This window comes from Protopterus annectens, chromosome 2.part0 (genome assembly GCF_019279795.1).
Source record: "Protopterus annectens isolate FY-2018-M chromosome 2.part0, PAN1.0, whole genome shotgun sequence".
In the NCBI taxonomy this organism is placed as follows: Eukaryota; Metazoa; Chordata; order Ceratodontiformes; family Protopteridae; genus Protopterus; species Protopterus annectens.
The window spans coordinates 1,014,149,544-1,014,164,662 of NC_056728.1; the positions used below are offsets into that span (position 1 = coordinate 1,014,149,544).

The 15,119-nt window shown below is 43.8% G+C and overlaps 1 protein-coding gene across 2 annotated transcripts in view; it reads left to right on the forward strand.

Annotated features, from left to right (window-relative positions):
- BMPR1B (bone morphogenetic protein receptor type 1B) overlaps positions 1 to 15,119 on the forward strand; it is a 781,127-nt gene that overhangs the window by 683,528 nt on the left and 82,480 nt on the right. For both annotated transcript variants that reach the window (XM_044061268.1, XM_044061269.1), the window contains exon 6: positions 1,915 to 2,053. In XM_044061268.1, the coding sequence (XP_043917203.1) occupies positions 1,915 to 2,053 (139 nt within the window). The remainder of the gene's footprint in view (positions 1 to 1,914; positions 2,054 to 15,119) is intronic.

The window sequence follows — 15,119 nt, forward strand, 5'->3', positions numbered from 1 at the left end:
TATATATATATACATACACACAGACATATAGATTCACTTTATAAGCTCGAAATTCTGAAATCTCGAATTTCAGAATCCCGAGCCCATAAAGTGGAAAATCCAAATACCCGAAACCATAAAATCATGAAACCCTGAAACCCAAAACTACAAAACCATGAAATCCAAACTCCCAAAACCACAAAACCTTGAAAACACACAGTGCACACTACACAACACATACAAACACAGACACACACATCTTCCGACACTGTCAAAAAACAAAACAACACACACACACACACAACTAAACAAACACACACACCTACCATTATTATATGCAGGGATGCAAGCCCCCCTGCATCCCCCACACCCCGCTAATTAAATATTCTAACTCCAAGGTCACACTACATACACATACACATGAAACACCACCACACAAACTACATTCTTCTCGCCCACACACATCACAGTAACAACACACACTAGCACATACTACAGCCCCTACCCAACACCCTTAAACATAAACACACTCCGCCATTCGAGATTTTGAATCTTGTCATCTTTGCAGTTTCCTTGTCATAGTTTTGCCCATGCTGCCACCAGGATCATAGCATAACTATTGCCCCCACATTCCTAGGAAGCCATTTTTTAAACTATTGCACCAAAAGTGGATTCAGTAATTAATGATGTTTCCTCATGTTCCTCTCATCCAAAGCTAGGGCCTAGGACAGTGAAAAGGACTGCTTTAAACTTTTATCTCAATAAGCTATAAATAGGTTCATGAATTTGGTGCGGACGTCTGTCATGGTACTGTCTAAATGATCTTTAATGCCTAGATGAAAATGTGTAGAGTCCCCTTTCTCAAATTGATTAAATAAAATGGGTTTCCTGCTTTTGGCACAGAGCATTCAATCCCAGGTTAGCTAGAGCGTTGGCTTTGGAGTGCTGTCATCTGAGAACGAAAAAAAAGATTTACCACACCAACCATAAACAAAGTAACCTATCCTTTAGACTTTGACTGAGGCTCAGGAAAGCCATTCTCACCTTTGGTAGTCACCATCTCTCATAAACATGTGGGGGGCCTTCCTTAACCCTAAGTCATTGCATATTTTCAAAGGTTACTCTTGTGGCAAAGGTTAAGGGAAATTTATCTCTGTTGCCACTAAGGAGCTATTCTCATATGATGACTGTTTCTGCAGAATGAAAAAAATATAAGTATAATTGTGTGTGTGTGTGTGTGTGTGTGTGTGTGTGTGTGTGTGTGTGTGTGTGTGTGTGCGCGCACATTATCCACATTTTGGTAGGAGCTTCATATAGCAACACAACAAAAATATAATAGCCTGTCTAATATTGTACACCACTGAACTATTTTTTTAACTGGAACACAGAGTTGTGAATTTTTAGGCTCATTTTGAGATTTAACTTTGAATTTCTCAATCTTTGCATGTCAGGCCATTTTAAAAACATATTAAGATACTTTGCATGTTGGGTCTGGCATGATAATGTATTTTCTGCACCACTAAAGAGACTCTGCATGTATTTATGAATTATACTATGTCTCCATCATAGGCATAGCCTATTGACTTGTTCCTGGATTATTGGTGCTTCATGAATTAGCAGATATTTGTTAGCAAGGGTAAAATAAGTAAGAAAGAATATATGTATATATTTAAGATATACAGTAAACAAAGCTCTGGATTTCTAAGATAGTTCTTTAAAAAAAAAAAATCACTTACATTGCTAGACTCTGCTAGAACTGAAGCCTGCAAAACCTCAGTAGAAAATAATTCCAAGAATCTGATTTGTCATCATATTCCCACACCTGCATTCATGCTATGAAGTTAAACAACTCTGATGTGCAAGTTTAGCACACATAGTTTATTCATTTTGACTAATCAACTACATTGTTTTCTTTTTCTTTCTTTTTCCTTATAGGTATAAGAGACAAGAAGCCAGGCCTCGCTACAGCATAGGTCTTGAACAGGATGAAACATGCATCCCTCCAGGGGAGTCCCTTAAGGATCTGATCGAACAGTCGCAGAGCTCAGGAAGTGGCTCAGGCCTCCCCCTGCTGGTAAGATGCAAGTAATGAGCTAAAGAGCTGTTACATGTTCTCTGTTTCATTTCTTTCTTGGCACATGTTCACAAGGAAGCATCCTTAGATGCTGTTTCTTTTGATTCCTTGTTCTCAAAATTGGTCATCCAGGCCTCCCTCAAGCTACAAAAAAGGATGAAGTTTCTGCAGATGTACATTTATTAATTGATTGATCACAGTGTATTTTGATGGCATGCCAGTTATTTTGTTGAGACAAATTCATAGCTGCATACTCTTGTGATCACGCAACAGTCATGTTTAAATCAAGGAAAACGATAATTGAGCACAGTTACACCTCTTACATCTTAAATGCTACATAATTTATAAACTGTAAGCTTTATTTTCATTCATATGATGTAAAGTTATAATATTAGAACGCTGTCAGAAATGTAAGAGCTCGGCTGTTTTTCAGAGTGACCTAACAGTACGTGCACTGTTAGTTAAATGCTGATGTGATCATAAAGTGCATATTGTTATCTTACTTAAGCAGCAGTCAACCACCACATTTTAGTATAGGTTATACAACTACAACAGACACACTGTAATAACCACTGCAGTGTTTTTTTTTATTTTTTTTATTTTGCTCAGACTGTGAGTGGTTTTATATGATGTATAACTGAGACATTAGTTGTAGCTTTAGCTTTTATTATGCACTAGTTAAATAAACCAATTTTAAATATGACGTCCCTCACCCAAAGAATAAATTTAAACAATTAAGATTGCTGGACTGTTCCTTCTTTCTCGACTGTTTTAAGTCATCATAATGTCAGTAATTCAACAGGTAGCACACTTGCTTGCTTGTAGTGCTAGAAGATGGCGGCAAGTTCTGTTCCCACTCCAGGTGATTTGATTTATATTTCCATTACTGACACTGCATTGCAGCATTAGGAGGTGCTGCACTCTGAGTGTGTCATCCTTTGGATGAAATGTTAAGCTGAGTTACCAGATACCTTTGGTGGTAGTTCAGATGGAAGTAAAAGATCCCATGGTATTTATCAAGAAGAGTTGTGTTGCCAAAATCTCCCCTAGTCAGTATACAATACCACTGTGGGTATCCCCTGAAAATAGGCCACTTTGTTAGTGGGACTAACCTGGTCAACAAAACATGGGTAAAATTTAAATAAAAATAAATAAACAATACTCAAATCCAGCCCACCTTCAAGTGCAGCTATATAGTGTTTGGACAAATTGTATCACACTATTTTAACTTTTAAACTCCTTTTTTTCTTAGAGAAATAGTTGTGCAGTTTAGGTTGTTTTATTTTATCTATGTCAGAGTTGCAGTAGACGTTACATTATTACATCACAAAAGTTGGTTCTCCTGTTAAGATCTCAACTGGGGTACTTTCTATGCAGAGTCTACATGCACTCCCTGTATTCATATCAATTTTTGCTGGTACTCTGGTTTGTTCCACATCACAATGACATGGTATAGGTGTACTGAATCCTTCAGATTGCTCATTAGTGCCCCTGTCCTGGATTATTTTAACAAGATTGCACCCTCTGAACACCAGCATAGTTTTCAGCTTCCCAATTACCCTGAATTAGATTAAGCAGCTAACTAAAAAGTACCTCACTACTAGCACTAACTGCTGCAGCTAAAATTTCCACAACTATAGAAAATGCAAATCAGAGACATGTTTAGCTGCAATGAGGAATGACCTCATTATCAACTAATTTGCATGTCTCTGAATTGCACAGTGATGCTCTTCGTGTTTCACTTTTGCAGTCATCACATTTGGGTTATCCCTGCCAGGGTAGCCATTGGCCAGCCTGAATACCAGAGGGTTAGTATTTTGGTGTTGGTTGCTGTTGCTTCAGGACTGGCGTCAGTTAATCAGTAGTATAAAATAAGGTACCGATGCCATTACATCAGTCTTTCTTGCCACAGAGCCCGAAGCAGAAGCAGTTCGCATGAGTGCCAGTCAGCTGCTACCTGAGTTTCATCTTCCAAATTGAAGCTGAAGTCTTCTAAAGCTAAGTACCCCATTGGGGATCCTTTTTTCTTGCACTAACCGATGTCAGAAAATGTTAACAATTGTCACGCCTGTGGAAAGCAAATACCACACCGAGACTTTCATTCTTACTGCATCACTTGTTTAGGCCCAGACCACGACGTCCCTCACTGTCGCTTTTGTGCTTTGTTCAATGCCAGAACTATACATCGTTGGGCCCTTATTGTAGCTATATATTTTCGCTTGCAGTCTTCGAATTCCAATATGGCTTCGGTAAGCCATCCAACAGCAGACTTTTCCTTTGGGGAAACCCTTCATACTTTAAGAGAGCATTTCCAGCAAGAATGTCAGGACTACCCTCAGTCTAAAAAGAGACTCAGAGAATTCTTAGAGCTTCCACAGCACAGACCTCTGGCCATTCCCCCAGTCCTGGATGTTGTGGACGATGTTTTCCTGGAATCCAGTTTGACTCCTGACACCCAACCACTTGCACCCAGAAAACCTGGCAGGTGTTACAGAGTCCCTGACTCACACAAATTTCTTTTCAAAAATCCTACTGCTGACCCCGAGGTTATTTCTCAAGGGCCAAAAGGAATTAAAGCAACCTCTGCTAAGAATCTCACCCCCCCCCCAGATAGGGATTCCCGAACACTTGACAGATGGGTAAAAAAGTATACACCTGTGCTACTCTTGCTGTCAGAGCACTAAATTGCCAGTTCCATATGCGAAAATTTCAGCAACATACCATGGAACTGCTCAAACAAAAAGTGTCTTCCTGTCCTGCTTGTGCAAAATCTAAAGAGTTACAAGAGTTAATGCATTCTGTGAGTCAGGTGACTAAGCACACCTTACACTGTGGTTTTGATGTCCTAGAAGCTTCTTGCAGGGCAGCAGTCACTGGTTCTGTCCTTAGAAGGAATGCATGGCTTAAGAAACAGCCCTTGCCAGACCATGTTAAATCTAAATTATTGGGTGCACCCTTGAACAAAGACAACTTATTTGGCACCAAGGCAGTGGAGGTCTTAAAAAAGATGGAAGAAAAAGCTAAATTTATGCAGACAGTTAAGGATTCCTACAGGTCCGGCCACCCAGGTTCAGCAGGCATTGCCCCTCCAAGCACTGGTCCTTTCCTGCTCCCACCAGGTCAATTCAGCCCAGACCCCTCAGACAGCAGCCACAGAGAATGCAGAGATCAAAACAGTGGAATTCCTCCACTTCAAAATCAGGGAGTTCTAAGCCACCCCCTCATGGAAAGAACTCACAATGACTCTCCTCCCCCACCCCCTCCCACTGCCCACCCTCACTTACCCCTAGGAGGAAAACTCTCCTTTCACGCAAGCATCTGGGGCACCATTACCAATGACTGCTGGGTCATCAACATAGTGAGGATACAAATTTTCTTTCCACACTCTTCCAACTCCAAAAGGGTTACCAGATCTACCTCCAAACCAGTGGGCAGTGGCAAAAAAGCAAGTCTGTTCCCCGCTGTCTTTGAGGGCAATAGAGCATGTTCCTGCAGAACTGATAGGCCAAGGTTTCTACTCCAGACTTTTTCTGGTACCCAGAAAAGAGGGCACCTGGCGCCCCATCCTCGATCTTTCCATTTTAAACACCTATCTGGTGATACCAAAATTCAAAATGCTTACCCTCCAGCAACATCTATCCATGGATGCTTGGCTAGCCTCCATAGACCTAAAAGAGGCCTACCACCACATTCCTATCAGGGAATCATGCAGGAAATATCTATGTTTCAGGGCAGGATCTCTGCACTTTCAGTTCTCTGCGCTACCCTTTGGCTTATCTACTGCTCCCAGAGTTTTCACAAAATGTCTGGCTCCTGCTATTGATTTTTGCAGACAAAGGAATATCCAAATTTACCCATACTTAGACGACCGCCTAATTCAGGCAGACAGTCAGGAAAAGCTGCTCAAGCACCTGGCCTTTGTAAAGTCCCTACTGACCTCCCTAGAGTATACTATCAACAAAAAGGATTATTTTCTTGGGAGCAAGCCTGAACACAGCATCCCAGATGGCATTCCTTACACCAGAAAAGCAAACTTACCTGACAGCCTACTTCTTTCAACTAGCCACCAGACCCAAATTATCTGCAAGGAAAATCCTGCAAGCTCTGGGGTTCATGGCATCTTGCATTCTACTCATTCTATATGCCAGACTGCATATGAGGAAACTACAATTGTACCTAAAAAGCCTTTGGTACCAACACTCTCAAGACCTGGAAACTCTTATACCGATGATACCTTGCATAAGGAAAGATTTTCTTTGGTGGGCAGCATGCTACCACAACAAGGGACTACCTTTCTCACCACCCCCGCCACCCAGACCCTCACCACATATGCATCAGACTATGCCTGGGGTGCACACCTGGACAGCAGGTGCATACAAGGCCAATGGAGCCCACAGCAAATAAATCTGCACATCAACCAAAAAGAGATGTTAGCTGTCCAGGATGTATTGACAGCTTTCAGGTCCCTTCTCTCCCCGGGGGCTCTCCTTATCAAAACAGACAATACCACTGTGATGTGGTATATCAACAAGCAGGGAGGGACTCACTCCTATTCTCTATGCAGGCTGGCCATGACCCTTTGGCACACAGCCTCTGCCATGCAACTCCACCTGTTAGCACAATTCCTGCCAGGTACTCTAAACTCTATGGCAGACCACTTAAGCAGAAATCTTCTGGACCCACACAAGTGGCAGCTAGACAAAAGAACCTTCACCCTTATAACTCAGAAATGGGGCACCCCGAAAGTTGACCTCTTTGCCTCCCACACCAACCATCAGCTCAGCAAGTTCTGCACCAGGGAGCATCACTGCATGGCTTGGAAAGTGGATGCCCTATCCTTCCCCAGGGTCTATCTATCGGTCTATGCATTTCCTCCACTACTTCTCATCGCCAGGGTACTGCTCAAAATAAGGGAGGAAAAACCAAGGACAATTCTTGTTGCTCCAGACTGGCCTTGCCAGCACTGGTACCCACTGCTGCGCAGCCTGTCCCCACTGCCACCATGCATCTCACTCAGACCCCAACCCTCCTAACCCAGAGGGGAAGGAGAATTCATGCATCCCAAATTGCAGACCCTCAATTTGGCAGCCTCTCTTATTCCCTGGCCACTGATCAATCTGCCAACCTCAGTAAACAGGTTCTAGATGTTGTATGTGAGGCCAGATGCCCTAGCACTAGAAAGTCTTATGCTGACAAATGGAAATGGTTCTGCACCTGGATTCAGGCTAAGGGATCCAATATGGCACAGCTCTCCCTACCTCTCATCCTGGATTACCTAGCTGACCCGCAACACAGTGGTCTCTCTTTTTCCTCTATTAAAATGCATGCCTCTGCTATCTCTGCTCATTTGCCCACTGTTCAGCCCATTTTCTCACACCCTGTGATCAAACAATTCCTAAGAGGGGCTAGCAACTTGAGGCCACCCAGAAGAGCACCTACCCCAGCTTGGGACTTTAACTTTGTGTTGTAAAAGCTCACCCTGCCCCTCTTCGAACCAGCATCTTCAGCAGAGTTAAAATTTCTCTCCTGGAAGACAGCTTTTCTTCTGGCCATCACTTCAGCCAGAAGAGTCTCTGAGCTACAAGCACTCATGGCTGTGGAGCCCTTCATCATCTTCCATGCTGACAGGGTTTCCCCTCAGTACTAACCCATCCTTCCTGCCCAAAGTGGTGTCCAGTGTGGCTCTCAACCAATCCATTTATTTGCCCACCTTTTTCCCTAACCCACAAAACAAGGGGGAAAGGATCCTGCATTATCTAGATGTGCACAGACAGCTCAGATTCTATCTAGACAGGACTAAATCATTCAGAAAGTCTGATGAATTACTGGTTAGCTTTGCTACAGGGGCAGAGGGCAAAGCTATCTCCAAACAAACAATTTCAAAATGGATAGCACACTGGATACATTTCTGTTACAAGCAACAAGGAAAACCTCCCCCTAAGGGGGTCAGGACAGACTCGACCAGAGCAGCCTCCACCTCTGCAGCTTTCTTCAGAGGAGTCCCCACCAGGGACATCCTGGATGCTCCCACCTGGACATCTGTTCATACTTTCACCGAGCATTACCACCTGCCTATCATCTCCAAATCCAAGGCAGGCTTTGCCACTGCATTCTTGCAGGGCATCCTAGCCAGCCCCTAGTGTCCTTGACTGCCTTCACTCTTATTCCTCAGCTTTGGGAATCAACCCAAATGTGATGACTGCAACAGTGAAGCGCGAAGAACATAGTACAGTTGTGTGCACTTACCATAAATGTAGATGTTCGAGTGTATTCATTGTTGCAGTCCTGGTTTCCCTCCCTCCACCCCCCTTTTCTTCTCTTTCCTTACAAGGGACATATTGGTATTCACTTTCTATTGGTGAAGTTCTTCCATCATAACCTGGCTCCCACTTGGGGGATCCTGACAGATTAGGGCAAGAAAAAACTGATGTAATGGCATCGGCTGCCTTACTTTATACTATTGACGACCTGACGTTAGTCCTGAAGCGACAGCAACCGATGCATAAATACTAAACCTCTGGTATTTGGGCCGGCCAAGGGCTACCTTGGCAGGGATAACCCAAATCTGATGACTGCAACAGTGAATACACTCAAACATCTACATTTATGATAAGTGTACACAACTGTACTTTAGCACTAGTGCTAATTAGCACTTTCCTATGATGATTCCTGCTGATGCTCCATGCATCATGCTGCCACAGGGTGGGTGGCTGCCATGCTATCAAGTGTCCCTGAAATTACAGAAAATTACAGACATTGCCTTTTATTTTTCCCTGCCCCTACTGAATCATGGATAGCTGATGTCACTCAAGAATTTCAGGCATTAAAGTTTTTCCTTATTTCCTTATTATTATTATTCAGAAACTGCATCATGATATTAGAGCTATTCCTCTGTTAACTTTTTAAGGCTAATATTTAAAAAGTCACCCTGATGTTGCCGAATGATTCCTTTTACTTTGCCCAGAAGTCTTAAACACGACCATACAGAGGTACGCCCCCCACACACACACACACACACACACACACACACACACACACACACACACACACACACACACACAAACACACATATACGCACTTCCTTCCTTCTCAACTGCCCCTGATTTTATAAACTGTCCCTGATCTTGCCTCTTATTCAGCCTGTACCTAATAACTCATGGGCCATCTCAACTGGTTAGTAATTACCGACATTAGAGATGTTCTTCGTCTCACATTGCTGCAGTCATAACCTGTGGGGGTAGTCCGCTGTCCTCGGTCGGCCCGAATACCAAAGAGTTAGGCTGGCGTCGGTCACGGGCGCCTGGAACTGACGTCAGTACGTAGTAGTACTTAAGCGCATGACCGACGCCATATCCCCAGTCTTTCTTGCCACGTGGTCCGAAGCAGAAGCAGTGTTTGCAAGTGCCGTTCGGCATTCTGAAATTTTCAGTTTTCGAGTTTCAGACCGAAGACCAAGTTGGGCTAAGTACCCCGTTGGGGAAAATTTTTGTCTTTTCTTGCCTCAGTTAATCCGGATGTCAGAAAAAGTTAATAATTGTATTTCTTGTGGGAAACAGATACCTCATAGGGACTATCATTCTCTCTGTATTCCTTGCTTAGGGCCTGAACACGACGTAGTCGGGTGTCGCTTTTGCACTAGATTTAATAAGCGCACCATTAAACGCAGATTAGACTGTGCTAGGCTTGTTTTCGGTAAGCGGTGTAACTACAACATGCCGTCGGATCCTCCGACGCCCGCTACCGCAAAAAAGCATAAAGATAAATCCTTAAGGTCTAAACCGGATGAGTCGTCCGTTGCGGACACCGGTTCTATGGAATCTATGGTTGAATCTGTGGATCCAGCCGAGGTCTCGGCTGAATCCCAGGGGGAACCTTTAATTTTACAGGAGTTGGCCTCTCAGGAGTTAGGTCAGGCCGAGGGTGCTTCTCAAGTTTCTGTGGTTCCATCCTTACAAAAGGTTATTAGGCCTTCTACTTCAGTCACTAAAGGCCCTGCTAAGGCTAGACCTGGTATTTCTGGTACGGGCCACAGCCCTGGTTCTTCGGGCTCTGTTCCTAAAAAGCATATGTTGAAAATGGCAGAGGATTTGATTACTTTGATCGGGGGTTCTATGCCCCCTCCAGAGAAGAGGCCTAGGGTGGAGACAGATGTAGAGGGAATAGAACATTCCTCAGATTACTCTGAGTCCTCAGCTGAGGATATTCAGGATTTTCCTCCCTATTCTGATTCGGATGCAGAGGATTCCTGTCCTTCTGCTTCACCTCCAGAGGATTTTTCCTTTTCTGAAACCTTGCATTCCATGAGGGAGCATTTCAAGTGGGAAGGTCAGGATTTTTCAGATTCTCGTAAGAGGCTTAGGGAATTTTTGTTTTTGCCACAACATAGACCTTTGGCAATTCCCCCTGTTTTAGATGTTGTTCAGGATGTTTTTTCTGAAGCTTCCCTTAATCCTGATTCTTTACCCCCTGCCCCTGTCAAGCCAGACAGGTATTACAGAGTTCCAGAGGCACATAAATATTTGTATAAGAGCCCTAGAGCTGACCCGGAAACGATTATCCAAGGGCCTAAGGGTGTCAGGGCTTCTGTGATTAAGAATCCAGTTCTTTTGGATAAAGATTCTAGAGCATTGGATAGGTGGGGTAAAAAAGTGTACACCTCTTCTACGTTAGCTATGAGGGCTTTAAATTGCCAATTCCATATGCTGAAGTATCAGAACTTTCTGTTAGGTCAATTGAAATCTAAGGTAGATGCTTTATCTGAGGGTATAGAGTGTAAGGAATTGCAGGACTTGGTTCATGCTTCAGATCAAGTTGGTAAACATTCCCTGCAGTGTGGCTTCGATGCCCTTCAGGCTTCTTCCAGGGTAGCTGCTACTGGTTCAGTTATTCGTAGACATGCCTGGCTTAAAGATCAGAATTTGTCAGAGCATGTTAAAGCTCGGATTTTGGATGCTCCCCTTCAATCTGAAGTTCTTTTGGTTCCCCTGTGGAGTCAGTTTTGAAAAGATGGAAGACAAGGCTAAGTCTATGCAGACAGTTAAGGAATTTTTGCAAGTGCAGCCCCCTAAGTTTAGCAGGAATTGGCCTGCAAGAGGATGGTCTTACCCTTCTTCAGATTTTCAGTCTAAGGGCAGGTCTAGACGTGGTAGGGGCAGGGCTCACGCTCAGGGTTCTTTCAGACCTAGGACTTGGAGTTCTCCTGCACAATCTTCTGGTGAAGGCAGGGGTCAGCCTTTTCGTAAACAGACCCAATGACCTGTATCTCCAGCTGCCAGATCCTTCCTTTCTGGCAGCTCCTCTAGGAGGAAAGTTGGCACTTTTCAAGCAAAATTGGCATTTGGTCACCCAGGACAAATGGGTGTTGGACATAATAAATCAAGGCTACAAGTTTTATTTTCACACTTTTCCCCCTTTCAAAGGCATGCCAGATGTACCTCCTCAGCAAAGGCTGGAGGCTCAGGAACAAATTTCTTTGCTTTTGCACATGGGGGCAATAAAGGTGGTACCTCCGTCAGAAGAAGGCCTAGGGTTTTATTCTCGTCTATTCCTAGTGCCAAAGAAAGGAAACACTTGGAGGCCAATTCTGGATTTGTCCATTCTCAATACATACCTAGACATTCCAAAGTTCAAGATGTTAACATTACAGCAACTTCTGCCTCTGCTAGGCAAAGATCACTGGATGGTAACTCTGGATCTCAAAGAGGCCTATCTTCACATTCCTATCAGGCCCAGCTGCAGGAGATTCCTGCGTTTTCGGACTGGCACTTCTCATTATCAGTTCTCTGCATTGCCCTTTGGTTTATCTACTGCGCCCAGGGTGTTCACAAAGGTTCTGGCTCCTGTAATAGCTTTCTTAAGACTGAGGGGAATACAAATTTATCCTTATCTGGACGATTGCCTGATTCTTGCTCAGGACAAAGACAAGTTACTTCAACAGCTACAGTATGTAATGGCAGTTTTAAGATGCATAGGGTATTCTGTGAACGAAACAAAGTCCAGTCTAGTACCCTCTCAGGACATGTGCTTTCTGGGTGTGAGACTGAATACAGCCTCTCAGATGGCTTTTCTGACCCCGGACAAACAAAGAACTCTTCATCTATACTTCCAGCAATTATCAGTACTGTCCAGGCTGACTGCAAGGACAGTCCTTCAAGCCTTGGGGTTCATGGCATCTTGCATTCTGGTACTTCCCAATGCCAAACTGCATATGCGGAAGCTACAATGGTATCTCAAAAGTGTATGGCTCAACACTGCCACGATTTGGACACTGTCATTCCTATAATACCTTGCATCCAGAAGGAATTCTTGTGGTGGGCACAGGAATGTCACCTAAACAAGGGACTCTCTGTGACCCGACCAGAGGCGAGTCAGATCTTAACGACGGATGCCTCAGACCTGGCTTGGGGAGCACACTTCAATGGGAAATGGATTCAAGACACGTGGCCTCCCAAACTACAGCATTTGCATATCAACATGAAGGAGATGTTAGCAGTCCAGTTTGCCCTGATGGCTTTCAAGGGCCTACTTCAACCAGGACAGGTGTTGATACAAACTGACAACACCACAGTCATGTGGTACATCAACAAGCAGGGGGGGACCCATTCTTACCCTCTTTGCAGACAAGCTATGATATTGTGGGAGACTGCTCTGGGTTTGCACATCACTCTTCAAGCACGGTTTCTGCCAGGAGCACAGAACTCCCTAGCAGATGTATTGAGCAGACAAATTGTGGATCCCCACGAGTGGAAATTGGATCCTCAGGTATTTCAACAGTTGACAGTGGCTTGGGGAACTCCAGACATAGATCTGTTCACTTCTCCTCTAAATTTCCAACTACCAAAATTTTGCACAAAGATGTTTCACCCAAAAGCTTGGAAAGTGGATGCTCTATCTTTCAGTTGGAACAACCTTCACGTCTATGCTTTTCCTCCTCTGCCTCTCCTTACCAAGGTTCTCTTGAAGGTCAGGCGGGACAAGCCTTGCATGATTTTAATAGCACCAGATTGGCCACGACAGCACTGGTATCCCCTGCTGAGGAGTTTAATTCAGGAGCCTCCTTGGCCTTTGCCACAGCTACCTCACTTGTTGTCCCAGTCAAGCAGTCATTTACTCAATGTCAGGGTGCAGTCCCTGCATCTAACAGCCTGGTGTATTCTGTTTTAGAGCCTGTGAGTTCTCAGCTTCCCCAACAGGTTTAGATGTCATTTTGGAAGCTAGGAGGCCCAGCACTAGAAAAGTTCATGCTGATAAATGGAAGAGATTTTTTCTTTGGAGCACGACAAAGGACTTTGATGTCTCGGTACCTAATTTGAGTTTTACTCTGCAGTACCTTACTGAATTACTAGACAAGGGTTTGTCATTTTCCTCTGTGAAGGTTCATGCTGCAGCTATTTCTGCTCACTATGATTGTGACCCTCCTTTATTTTCTCACCCTTTGTTTAAGCAATTTCTTAGAGGGGCAAAAAATATAAGACCCCCACATAGAGCTCCTACTCCTTCCTGGGATCTCAATTTTGTGTTGGAGAAGCTTACTTTGCCTCCTTTTGAACCTGCAGCTACGTCTGAATTAAAGTTTTTTCTTGGAAGACTGCCTTTTTGTTGGCCATTACTTCTGCTAGAAGGGTATCTGAATTGCAGGCTCTCATGGCAGTTGAACCCTTTCTAATATTCCATAAGGATAGGGTTTCTTTGCGTACTAACCCTACTTTCATGCCAAAAGTGATTTCTAATTTGGCCCTGAACCAGTCTATCCATTTGCCTACCTTTTATGCTGATCCCAAAAATAAGGGGGAAAAAATCTTGCATTCTTTGGATATACACAGGCAATTACGTTATTATTTGAGCAGAACTAAGGAGTTCAGACAGACTCAACAGTTATTTGTTTCTTTTGCTTTGGGTTCACAAGGGAAAGCTGTTTCAAAGCAGACTATTTCAAAATGGATTGGTAATTGTATTGCTTTTTGATATTCTCATCATGGGAAGGATGTTCCTGCTGGGATTAGACCTCATTCCACTAGGGCTACTGCCACTTCTACTGCTTTTTTGAAGGGTGTAGCTACTAAGGATATTTTGGAAGCAGCTACTTGGAGTTCAGTTCATACTTTTACTAAACATTACCATCTCCCTCTTTTCTCCAAGTCCAGGGCTGGGTTTGCCACTGCAGTCTTACAGGGCATGTTAGCAGCCCCTAATGCTTTTTAGTTTGCCAGCCTCCCTTTTCCTTTGCTTTGGGATTCTACCCACAGGTTATGACTGCAGCAATGTGAGACGAAGAACATAGTACAGTTTTGTACCTACCATAAATGTAGATGTTCGAGGATCCACATTGCTGCAGTCCTATTTCCCCCCCCTCCTTCCCCTCTTTGGTTTGGGGGTGTTGTTATTGTTGTTGTTATTGTTCCTGGGAGATAATTGGTATTTTTCTCCTTTTGTGGCTCTGGTCTTTTCTTTTAAGGCCTTCTGACATCTGGGGCAAGAAAGACTGAGGATATGGCGTCGGTCATGCGCTTAAGTACTACTACGTACTGACGTCAGTTCCAGGCGCCCGTGACCGACGCCAGCCTAACTCTTTGGTATTCGGGCCGACCGAGGACAGCGGACTACCCCCACAGGTTATGACTGCAGCAATGTGGATCCTCGAACATCTACATTTATGGTAGGTACAAAACTGTACTTTTCATGCTTCTTATTGTTCAGACAAGCATTGTGATGCCATACCTGCTGCTCTACTAACATTTTACGTGCCTTAGAGTAATTTGTAAAGAGTATCCATGTAGTCTAGTGTTGCCCACCATACTTCTTACTGCATAGAAGGAGGTTTGTGCAGCCAGACATGCTCTCTTAACTTTTTAAATACCTTAGATAAGGTAATATTTTAAACTGTCCCTAGGGTCTTGTGTTCTTGTCTTTAGTACTGGTGCTAAGCTTTGTGTAGGGGAGTTTATAAGTATGGTAGCCATCCCCAGACACACACGTGTACACACATTTAGTTATTCATACACACACACACACACACACACACACACACACACACACACACACACACACACACACACACACACACTCA